This window comes from Protopterus annectens, chromosome 1.part1 (assembly GCF_019279795.1).
Source record: "Protopterus annectens isolate FY-2018-M chromosome 1.part1, PAN1.0, whole genome shotgun sequence".
In the NCBI taxonomy this organism is placed as follows: domain Eukaryota; kingdom Metazoa; phylum Chordata; order Ceratodontiformes; family Protopteridae; genus Protopterus; species Protopterus annectens.
In genome coordinates, this window is record NC_056726.1 from 1,958,799,120 (window position 1) to 1,958,811,924 (window position 12,805).

General features: G+C 37.7%; 1 protein-coding gene across 1 annotated transcript in view; it reads left to right on the top strand.

The window, feature by feature from the left end:
- LOC122813058 (cytosolic 5'-nucleotidase 1A-like) overlaps positions 1 to 12,805 on the top strand; it is a 701,175-nt gene that overhangs the window by 546,956 nt on the left and 141,414 nt on the right. Inside the window, exon 4 of the mRNA XM_044085180.1 lies at positions 1,646 to 1,768. Within this exon, the coding sequence (XP_043941115.1) occupies positions 1,646 to 1,768 (123 nt within the window). The remainder of the gene's footprint in view (positions 1 to 1,645; positions 1,769 to 12,805) is intronic.

The following is a 12,805-nucleotide window of genomic DNA, read 5'->3' on the forward strand; positions in this document are numbered from 1 at the left end:
CTTTAGAAAAATGCATATTAACACAAATCCTGTTGTTCTAGCTGATTTATAACCCATAAATGCAATTTTGTGTGTTTTTTCTGATTAACTAGCCATTTGTTTATCCAGCCCTAGGGTCTGGTCCCAGCAAAACCAAATCTACTGTACATTATCAATTCAACACTTAACCAATCAAGTATTATTCAATCAAAATACGTATACTGAATGTGTGTCTGATGCAAAAAAAAAAAAAAAAGTATAAGGAAAGGAAGGAAAAGAAAAAGCATTTCTCACACTTACGGCAAAGTCCCCTGTGGAGTGCCACACCCGTATCTCTCAATGAATTAGGGACAAATCCAGCAATAATCCAGGACAATCAGGGTCACTTTTAAAATATTACTACTTGAGACATTAACAGACTAAAAGAATGTGAATTAATATACATTTTCTGAATTAAAAAAGTCTATAACTCTAATTTCTGTCATTATTTATTAAGTGCAATTCAACACTTTTAATCCAAAAGTCACCAATTTTAGGAGAGATTAAGGGAGGTAAACTCTGAGTAAAAATCTGAGATGTCTCTGAAAATCAGGGACAGTTTTGAGGTATATCCACACCCTCTACTTTCCATATAATGCAGCTACTGGAGGTCACCATACTGCAGGGGTAAGTTAATGACTATATTCTGATTTGTTGAAATACACAAGATTTGACAATCAGGTGATCCAGACAGGCATTTTGAAAATCAAGATAACAAAAAGAAAAACTGACAAAATCAAAAAGAAAAAAAATCATTGCAAAAGGAAGCAGTTTCCATTTACAATCTGGTCATCAAAACCCATCATACATTCAGACATAATAGTATCATAATCTTCAGATGGACAGCTTAATGTAAGCACTCATTATAGGGAAATGACTATTCTGTATCGCATGTAAATGTCATAAACCTTTCTACATTAATTTCTGCAGAAAATATTGTTGCCCATAGTGTAGCAATACAAAGCTCTTTTAGTTCCAGGCTCTCTAAGTAAACACACACACACACACACACACACACACACACACACACACACACACACACACACACACACACATATGCATGTATATTGTAAATGTAAATTTATGTGTGTGTGTGTGTGTGTGTGTGTGTGTGTGTGTGTGTGTGTGTGTGTGTGTGTGTGTCTGTACACATTTGTTTGTATGTGCATGTTTGAGAAACAGAAACACCAGAGTCACATACACAGAATGTATGCTTATATGTGGAATGTTTCCAAAAACTTTCATATGAGACTGTGAATTTAAAATGTGGGAAACATCCCACTTAGTTTACTTACAGGTTCCTAGGTAAATCTGAGGCTACCAGTCTGTAGACTTTTACAAGCCTAGCCAATAACCAGAGGTAAGAATCAAACTGTGTGCTTTTTATTTGTATGGTAAAGGCCTTAATCATTTTGCCAACCTTTCCCCATCCATCATTTTCAGTCATGGCGATTATACTGTATGAACATAAAGTGTGTGGGATCTTGCAGCTTTTTCCTAGTCTTTATTTTCTCAGCATAGATTACTGCATGTTTTGCTGGAAATCAGCCCCCAAAGCAGAATGTAAAATAATGTGTGTGAAGCAGTACTTCGATTCTGAGGTTTGACATTCTTGATTGCATTTCAGATCTTTCAATTGAGAGATTCTGCATGACTGGAGGCAAGAGTCCTATTGATTACCTGAAAGCCTATCATACTAACCTCTACCTTTCATCTGACTCACAAAAGGTACAAGAGGCAATTGAAGAAGGTAATAGTTTTTTCAAGGATTATTTATTTATTTATTGATTTTTTTCTGAGGCTTCAGCATGTGCTGTTTTTATTTTAGAAAAGTCTAACTTTTGTAAAGCTGTCTCTTCACCTTTCTAAGACATGCCTTGATAAAACAGTTTCAGAATAAGTTCTTTAGCTCCGACTTGGACAAAATATTTATGACATAACCATGTTCTACTGTTTTCCAAATCTATTAGCCATAAGAATCACAAAGAATGGCATACAGAAGATGACACTGCATTAGTTCACATCCTCTTAAGCAAAAATGTTATTTTATTCTATTTATTTAGTACTTGTTTACTGGGACAATCTGCATGCTCTTTTCAGTGGAGGCCTGGGGAAAAAGCTGCACAAATAAATACAAGTTACAGAGAGAGTATAAATACACGTGAAAATTAGTATAACATAGCACTAAATGTTGATAATATGCTTATAGGTGAAGCAAATATGACAAACAGTGCAGATACATTTCAGAAATAATAGCAATTGGAAGAAAGTATTTATGTAAAAACTTCAAATCACAGATAAGGATACAGGAAAAAAAAAACAGAAACACTGAGTAAAGATAAACCTTAATTACAGTAGAGCATAGTAAACCCAACAAAGTAGAGAAGATCAAGTGGCTAACCAAAAACTAATAAAAAACAAAAAAGCCACGGTGGGCCACCAAGAAAGGCTAACCAATAATTAATAAAAAACTAAAAAAGCCACAGTGGACCACCAAGGAATGGATAACAAATAACTAATAAAAAATGGAAAAAGCCATGGTGGACCAACAAGCATTGGCTAACCAATAACTAATAAAAACCAAAACAAGCCACATTATTATTATTACAACACAGGACAAGTGTACACAATATTTGGATTAAAGAGAAAAGATAAGGTTAAAATAGGAAGAGAGTGTCTTTCAGTAAAAGTTGCTAGTTTGAGGTATGGCAGATATATAGCCTGGTTATTAATGGTATTAATTATATTCACAGAGTATTTTTATTTAATTAATTTTTTATGTAGTCTGTTTATCTAGGCCATTGAAGTGGTTGATTTTGCACAGCTCTGTAAATTAGACCAGGCTGTGTACAAGGACCCAATGATACAATTACAGCCAGAGGTTGGACTCGCAGAGAGTTTCCCACTGGGAGTGGGGGGTGTATGAGGGGGTCAGCTCTCAGGCCACTGCTCTTCATCCTGGTGATGGACAGCATTATTTGACAGATTAAAAGGGACACATCATCAAAGCAGATGATGTGGCATTGCAGTCAGACTCTGAACAGGAGGTTCAGCAAAGTCCAGGGGAATAGAATTCAAAACAGAAGGGAAGCGGCACAACACTGAGTTCAGATAAGACAGTTGTAATGGTAGCAGATGAGGGAAATTAGATTAAGGCTGGAAATTGAGATAGAAGGGGAAAATAGGGAACAAGGTAAAACCTTCAAGTGTCTGGCACTGGTGGTTGAAGAGAAGGAAAGCCTGAATGAGGAGATCATAGTTAGAATCAGAGGTGCTGCAGCCAACTGGTACAGATATACCTCTCAAACTACTAGTACAATATATGTAGACAAAGCCTATAAAAGTGGGGAGACAAAGGCCTCAAAATGGGGATAAATTTTAAATTTTGTTCTTATAAACCTAGAAACTTGCTAAAATAGCATAATTTGTGTTACCGTGCATTTTCTAATGAATGTGAAGTTTAAAAGTCAAATGTATGTCATTATTTAGTGAATTTAATCTGTAGTGATTTGTCAGAAAACCACACATTTTCTGAGGAACAGACCAAAAATATGAAGCAAAAATCTGGACAATTGAAAGGTATTGGTACAGAGTGACAAGGGCAGTTTGTGACAGAAGAATGCCAAAGAAGCTAAAAAACAAGGTATACAAAATAGCAGCCTGACCAATACTTCTGTGTGGTACAGAAACTTGGGCAGTGAAGGAAGAGTAGGTTTGGAAGCTAGAGACAAATGGATGTTTAGTGCCTGAGATGGGTGGTAGGAGGCCCACTGTGGGACAAATAAAGAAAGGATGATATCAGACAGAAACCGAAACCACAGCAGATCCAGTTGCAGAAAAGGTCAAAGAGAAATGATTATGGAGGCTTTGACACACGTGCAGGAAAACAGAAGACAATTTGATGAAGATTTGGGAGTGACACGAAGATGGCAATAGAAAATGAGGATGGCCAGCAAAGAGATGGAAGGATTGTGTGAGAGAAGATCTGTTACAGTGGCACTGAACTGAGATAGATGGTGACAGCTGATGTGTCACCCTGATCCCATGTAGGGAAAAAAATGCAAAAATCGAAAAAGGGGGTACAGGAGGTTGAGGACGAAGATGATGATGTCCCCATTTTCTGACTTTGCAAGTAGCCACATAATGGAGCCTTTTGTTTACCAGTCATTATAACATACCTTCTCATTACAGTTATTAAGTTGTTTTTCAGATGTTCACAACAATACAAAGACAGCTGGGTTGATATGTAACTGTTTATAGGATCATAGGAAGTTACTAGGCTATTGGGCCTGAGGCCTTATAAGACTAGCCAGTAGTTTAGCCTATGTTTAGACAAGTCAGCTCCCAAAGTCCCTGTCCAGCAGGGACACAGGTGGAATCCCAGGGGGTGTATTTTCTGTTTCCCTTCCAGTTATCTAGGTTGCGCTTGAAAAGGGATAATGAGGTACTCTACTTAACATGGAGAGGGTGTGTATTCCACAGATGGAGGAGTCTCTGGGACACAAATCTGTCCCATCAATAAGTCCTATTGATGTCACAAACCAGGTTGAGGTTGCACATGCAGGTTACTCGAGTGGAGCCTGACTTGCAGATATGCAGCAGCCCCATCAAGGTGGGGTCTGAGATTGCTTTGTATACTAGACAGAGGTCTCCTCTGAGGAGTCTGTATGAAACTGAGTAGAGGGACAGGGCTTCTAGCCTATCTGTGTAGGATAGATGTTGGAGGCCCTGGATTTTTCTGGTGAGGAACCTCTATGGTCTCTCAAGCTGCTCCATGTTTTGCACGGTACATGCCAAAGGGGGCATTGTACTCAATAGTTGGTCTTATAAAGGAAGAATACAGGGATGTTTTGATCTCTTTGTCCCTGGATGAGATACCCTTATTTATGAGGTGCACCACATAGAAAGCTTTCCATATAATGGAAGGAACATGGTGGTCAAAAGTCAGGCTGCTATCAACCTAGGTACCCAAATCCCTCACGACTGATTGTGTGCTTAAGACATTGTTATTAATGTGATAATATGTGGGGACATCACTTTCCCCAAAGGGAGGATGATGATTCATTTTTTGGCATTCAGCTTGAGGCCATGTTGCTGTCACCAGTCATTTGTTTGGGTGAGACCCTCTTAGAGGACGTCCACATCACTTGGAGAATTGATGACCATGCCCAGCTTGCAGTCATCTGCAAACTTGATCAGTCATATCCCACTGGTTTTTGGCCTGCACCTCAGAGAAGTATATCCCAAATAACAGAGGCCCCAAGACTGATCCCTGGGGTATGCTGCTTGTTATGGGTCTACTGGGTGAGGTGGTGTCCCCTGTTTTGATTAAGTGGGTTCTATCAGTGAGCCAGTTTGCTACTCATCTGATAACATATGGAGTGATACCTAGTGGAGAGAGTTTATCTACTATGCCCAAGTGGGTAATAGTGTTGAAGGCCTTGGCCAGGTCAAGGTAGGCGGTGTGCACCATCTTCCCCTCATCCATGGCTTTGGTGACTATCTCAAAGAAGTCATCCAGATTTAACAGACCTGACCTTCCCTTGAAAAAGCCAAACTGTGTGGGGTCAAGTGATTGGAGGTTGCCAATGTCCCTGTTAATGAGGTCCATGATAATCCGTTCCATGGCCTTGCAGATCTGGCTAGTTAGGCTGATGGGTCTGTAATTTCCTGGATGAGTGGATGCTCCGCCTTTGTATAAAGGGATGACAGTGGCATTCCTTCACTCAGCTGGGACAAAGATGTCCAGTTTTACAAACACTTTTATTTTATTTACTTATCAATAACTATTTGCTTGACTATAACTATTTTTAGTCACTGCGAACACTTCTTGAACCACATGTTACTTATTTTATGGCAGTTAAATTAGCAGGAGTTATTAGCAATCAGAATATTTAAACTCTGGTATTTTTTCAGGAATACATTCATTTGATCGAGTTAACATTGCTCAGTTGGGTATAACACCAAGTTTAATTGTCAAATTTCTCAGTGGTGAACGGTCGGAATGTCATACAAAACACCGAATGCAACATTTCCAACCACTGTACCACCTAAACAAGTGCTACCATGGGTCAAAAAGGGGGGATATTTTGCGATTTGTAACAATTGCGTTTGCATTATTGAGTTTTTGCTGCACTGCTTTCGATTGCATTCCGGTCGACCTTCCACCGGCCGATCAAATGAATGTATACCATTTTTTTCATTGTGGATGCAGGCAGTAAAGGTTGACAACAACGGTTTCATTCATTAGTTTTATACAATGTGACCATGTAACTCATTGTAACAGCAATGTGACTCCATGTATTTATTTTCCTTCGTTCTTTTCTCCATTATCCACTGCCCATGTCTTTGTTAGACATTTCTATTTACTGCACACTGCCAATTGCATTGTATATAGTTATTGTTCACTTCTTCTCAATTGATGTTTATGTAATGTTATGATCCACTTCTGTCTGTTAAACTTCTTCATCTCATTTGTAACTATTTTTAGCTTTGTTGTAGATAATTGTTGCTTTGTTAATCCAATTTTTAATTAACTGAATGTTGTACTTGCATGTCTATTGGAGCTTTTCTCCCCAGGCCTCCATTGAAAACGGGTTCATTCCACCACAGTGGACACTCGTGGGAAGCAAATGTAAATAAATAATAAAGAAATAAATATTTCATAACATTTAAAAATGTATTATTATTATGTATCTGGTTTTATTTACCATAACATTATTGCTGAATAGGCTTTTTAACAGGCTGTTTCATACATTAATTTTATAAAATGTAACCTTCATATTTCATAACATTTAAGAATTTATTATTATTATGTATCTGGTTTTGTTTACAGTAACAGTGTTGCTGAATAGGCTTTTTAACAGATGCCACACTACAGTAACACACTGCCATGTACTAACAATAGATGAAGTGATAGGACGATGAGGCAAGTATATGTTGCTGCAAAGTTGCATTGAGACAGCAAATTCAATTACCTTTTTGTCTTTAAAAATAAAATGTAACTATTGCAACCTCTGGACTGTAAGAAAAACAACAAGCATATTATAAAGACTTAAATTTTAAGTATTTAAAATTTCAAACGTCTGAGGCTGTGCAGATCCATAGTCACCCACTTCAGGTTAGTGAGATTCACAAGTCTTGTTTTAATCTGCTGGATTCAGTAAATTCAGTCTTTGTTGCTGAAGACTGCTTTCACTTCATGATGGAAAGAAATAGTTCTTTTGTGCAAATTTTTGAAATTAAGCATATTGCAGCTGTTTTTTACACCTATCATCTTAGCTGTTGTTGGCATGTTGTGACGTGTTCCATGCTCCTCTTTATTCCTGAGATGAGTGGAATTTAGTAGATTACATACATTAAGGGCATGTAGGAGGTCATAGTCCCCTGCATAACAAGAAAAGGGGATAAAAAATGGTACATTTATTTTGGAATTGGTCATTTTATCAGCAGTATTACTTGTTATTTATTTATTTATTTATTTATTTTGTAGACAAGGAAAATGCAAACAGATGCATCTTTACTTAAAGCATGGAGAGTAAAGCTCCACATAGAAGGCTTCTTATTGTAAGATAAGGAACCTATTTTGCAAGTCTTGACACTCAGAAAATATTTTACCATCTAGAAATTGTGAACACTGAAACTCATTGTTACTCCATTAAACTGGCTGTTGCAGCCCCTATTTTGCTGCACCTGTTTGCATGTTTGTTCATACACTTAGTGGGAATCTGGCACAAATCCTCCTTTATTTTCATTGAGAATCCTTCGTTCCTATATGGGCATTTCAGATTTCATGCTGCTTTTTTCTTTCCATAATATATTTCTCCCAGCAGTTTCACTTCATTTTCACATTGTTTCTGCTCTGCCCAGTTTTATTTTTATTTTGAATTTGTTAACTGAAGTAGGGTACTGATCCCATTGGACCTATTCCAGTAGTAACCCAGGGTAATCACAATATATACATAACATTATATACAGAGTGAAAGAAAAATGCAATACATGAGTATGGACATTTTTAGAACTGTTTCCTGATTGTTCATTATTTGTATCATCTAAACATTTCTCCATATTTGGTGAATTTACTCTTCTTCCACATTTTTGTAATAGCCTTCTAGCCTGTCAAAATGTTTGCTAAGTCCCTATCCATCTGATTCCAGTCTAACAACCCAAATATTCCCAGAAATATGTCATTTTTTTAGAGATAACCCCATCTATAGCCATAATTTGGAGTCAGTATTTTGCATACATGGCCCAAACCCATCTCTTGTAGGGCACACATGGAATATATGTGTCCATTTCCCTACCACCTCAGTTTCATAATGCCAGCATTCCTTCGGAGAATCTGGAAATGTCTTTTGCAACCTACTAGAAGTACAGCAGGACTTGGGTAAGCATTTCCATGCAATGATTTGAACTCTTCTACTTATTACTTTTATACCTTAAGCCACTGTTTTCTTCAAGAATATATATGTAGTTATTTGCCCAGCCATTTTCTAGTTTGCACTGGATCATAGGATCATAGATTAGTACTAGGCTAACTGCCCTTGCGAGCCATTTTAAGCCTAGCCAATTATCCCTTGAGAGACTCAAGACCCTGCACCTTGTGTTTGTAAGGCAAACACCTTAACCATTAGGCCACCCTCATTTGTGTTCTTTAATAATATTATATGCTTTTGTAGTCAGACCTTTGTTCTCCAAATTTATGTTTGTACAAAGAATGAGTTGTGTTTGCAAAAAAACAAAAAGGAGCCAAAGCCCTGCTTGTCTTTTATCATGTACATTTCTGGAACTCTGGAAACCATAAAGCTTCAGAAACGCATTTAAGAAACTTCTCTACATTCTTGCCTTCCACCTTTCTTGGAATTCATCTACTACTATATTATTTAATCATGCATGGTTTTCTGAGTCATGGAAATGAGGTATCAGTTTATTTTTTTATTATTATTTTTTGACAAAAACTCACCTTCAGTCCTGTTGTACATGGCTTCTTCCAAATCTTTAACAATGTCTGCTAATGTTGTCTTCAGGTCCAAGGATCACCTCCTTGACAAGCTATTCCTGATTCACTAATAGATTCAAATAAACTTTGCAACTCCATCTCCATTTTTGCTAAGATAGCCCTATGCACTCATAGGTTCATAGGTAGGTACTAGGCTATTGGCCCTAGGGCCTATATAAGCCTAGCCAAAAAATGTACCCTGGCTTTCGCCACCCAAGAAAATTATTTTCCTGTCCCCCTGTCGACCAGAGCCACAGAAGTGATCCCTGTGGTGAATTTCCCATTTCCTATCCAATCATCAAGATTTTTCTTGAAGAGTGCTAATGAGGAGCTCTGTTTGACATAGATAGGTAGTCTGTTCCAGAGTATGGGAAGTCTCTGGGACAGGAATCTATCCCTCCAGCATGTTCTGTTTATTGTGGTGACAAGGTTTAGGTTCCTAGAGCATGTAGCTCGGAGGAATTGGGATTTCTTTAAGTGGAGCATGCCCAACGGCTCTGGGTTTGACATAGCTTTGTATGTTAGGCAGAGATCACCCCTGAGTAGGCGATATGCGATGGAGTAAAGCTGTAGTTTTTTGAGACGGTCTGCGTAGGACATCTGTTTGAGGCCAGTAATCCTCTTTGTGAGGTATTTCTATGGTGTTTCCAGTTGTTGTGGATGTCTTGTGAGGTACATACCGAAAGGGGCATTGTACTCTATAATAGGTCTAATGAGTGAAGAGTAGAGGGGAACAATGACCTCTTTTTTTTCTGGATGAGAATCCTTTTGTGATGAGATGAGCCACGTAGAAGGATTTCTTGACCACTGTGGCGATGTGATTATCAAAGGAGAGACTACTGTCCACCTGTGTCCCAAGGTCTCATCACATTTTTGGCATTAAGTAGACTACCAGCTATGTGGTAGTTCATGGGTACAGAGTTTTTACCAAAGATGAACTTTCATTAAACCATATTGACGGTTTGCACTGAACATCTATTGTAGTTTGCAGGAAAACCTCCATCTTCTGGTGATCAAACATTTCCAGGTTTTCTTAATGCCTTTTCTGCCCAGCATGAACACAAAGAATCAACATATTCCACTTTGTTGTGCCACTGCTTAAGGATTTGCATTTATTTTTATTCTTCAGAAGCTCATAATACTAAAAAATCAGCTATGCCTGAACTGCCACATGCCTAAAAGTCTCTGCTCATTTTTCTTTTTTATTTCCTTGATTATTCTAAACTTCTTTTGATTACATAGTGGCTATTTAGGTGCTTCTACAGTGTCTGCTACTCTGGTCAAATTAATTGTATTTTAAATGAAAAGTTCTAAAAGAGGCAGGGAAAACAACTTTTAGAAAGTGATATACAGCAGCTAATGAATGCACTTCATCCAGAAAAATATAGACAAGGAAAATACAATTTGCATTCAGAAGTAAAAATATGTCAAGTCAAGGAACACCAGTAATGAACTGTGAGATCCACAAATTTTATAGGCATAGCACAAACTGGGATATGGTTATAACCCATAACCATAAATTGGGACATGGTTACGACTCTGTCTACAGTAATGAGGAAATCATTAAATATTGAGCAACTTATAAACAAAGGTGTGGCATCTAGGTCTAAGGAAGTCATTGTTCCACTATATTCAGCATTCATCAGACCTATCACTGAGTACAGTGTCCCTTAGGTATGTACATAACCAGGTATATCCAACAACTAGAAAGTCCACAAAGGCTCCTCATTAAAAGAATACAGGGTGTAAGGAAAATATCCTATGTAGACTGCTTCAAAGCCCACTCCCTGTATTCTGTCTCATACAGGCTGAGATCTATGCTTGTCATACAGGGCATTGTCATACCCCACTCTGATGGACCTCCTGCATATCCACAAAAGAAACAGCATCAGAATTACCCATTCTAAAGACTTAAACCTTGCCTGTGATATAAATAGGACCTGGTGGAGAGAGAGACATGTATCCCAGAGAGTATCTAATCTCTGGAACAGGCTTCCCATCCATGTGTGAGCAGATTTCCTCCCTAACCCAATTTAAATGTAACTAGGACAATTGAATGGGGAACAGGAAATTCATCCCTGGTTTGGCACCTATGTCTCTAATGAGCACAGACAACCTATAAATGGTTCATCTCCAAGGTCCCTGCTTGTAAATGATTCATCTTGCAAGACATTGCTTACACTTATCAAGGGTATCAGAACTTGTCAGAGATTTGGGATGCATGGCTAGGCTGTTAGCCTAGTAAACACCTATGAATCCCATTTAATGTGGCATGATCTTACCAGCATGAAGTGATTTTCCAATATCAGTCTTACACTGCAGGATCAGGTGTAACAGTTTTATGTGTTTATACTAACCGTAGGAGGTATAGAACAGTGAAATGCAAATGAGCAAATGGGAAATTACTTCAAGTTCCATGAAGAATCCAATTCTTTAAAGCAAAAATAGTGTAGAACATTGTACAGCTAGGCTGCAGTTTTGTGTAATGAAGCAAAGCTTGAATAAATAAAAATAAAAGAATTAAAAGTTGGAAGATGAGCAGCTGAACCTCTGTCTACATCATGGGTCGGATTCCATAAAGTTTGCAGAATCTGCCGCAGTTCACCGAGTTCCACACAAAAGTTGCAGATAACCAAGTGATATGCAAATATGCCTCAGTGTACAGAGAACAACTCAGTACAAAGCAGACTTAACCAGCAAAGTCTGCGCAACCTCAAGCATTCATATGAAGTCTGTATGTCAAGAAAAATTGTTCATAAACTGAGATTATATATGCTTTACCAATTACATCTATTGAAGTTATAAGACCTCAATGCAACTGACTGTAATAAGTCAAAATTGTTAAAGGAACAGAAATGTGCAGTACAGCAACCTGTCTGAAAAGTAACAAATATCCACAAACAATTATAGATATTGTAATTCACAGATGGATATATATATATATATATATATATATATATATATATATATATATATATATGTATATATATATAAATACACTCATCACAATTTGCAAAATTCAATGGAATCCACAACATTTCTAATAAAAAATTAAATTAATAAGGTGAAGGTTAATCACAGCCATTTTCACCATAGCTAACAGTAGCTAACAATGGGTGCAGAGCACATGTGGGGAACACAAATGACAAACTCAGCCAAGGAAACAGGGTGAAAGAAAAGCAGAGGTGAGATGAGAGTGAAGAAGAGGGACACACAAGCGGTATGAACAAATAGGTCTGATGGAGAGTCAGATGGGCATTGGTATTTTGTGTGGGAATACACCCCATTTTTTTTTTTTTTTTGAGAAAGGAAGGAATGGAAAAACAGGGAAAGATGAGGAGGGCAAAACAGCAAGTATAAACAAATAATAAAATATTGCAGTACATGGCAGAAAAAGGCTGGAAATAACCATAAATAAGAAGTAATAATGTGCACATACAGCACACATTCAGACTCCTCAACATAGATGAAGGAAAATGCACAAATGGGGCAGGGATGCATACTTGCCATGGTGCAATGCAAAAATACAAATGTACCTATACACACGTCAGTGCTCAGATGTTGCAGATTGTGTGACAGTCATACCAAAATGTGTATGACAGATGGGAGGTGTGTGTTCTAGAAAAAAAGGGGGGTGGAGTCATTCCAGTACACAGTGGATATTGAATACAGCTGTCAACTAAGCTAGCAGCAGTTCAACTGTAAGCCAGTTATATATTAGAAGTGCAGTTGTGTGTTGATCATAATACGTCTATACACATGTGCATCTGTGTAAATCATTGCATACAT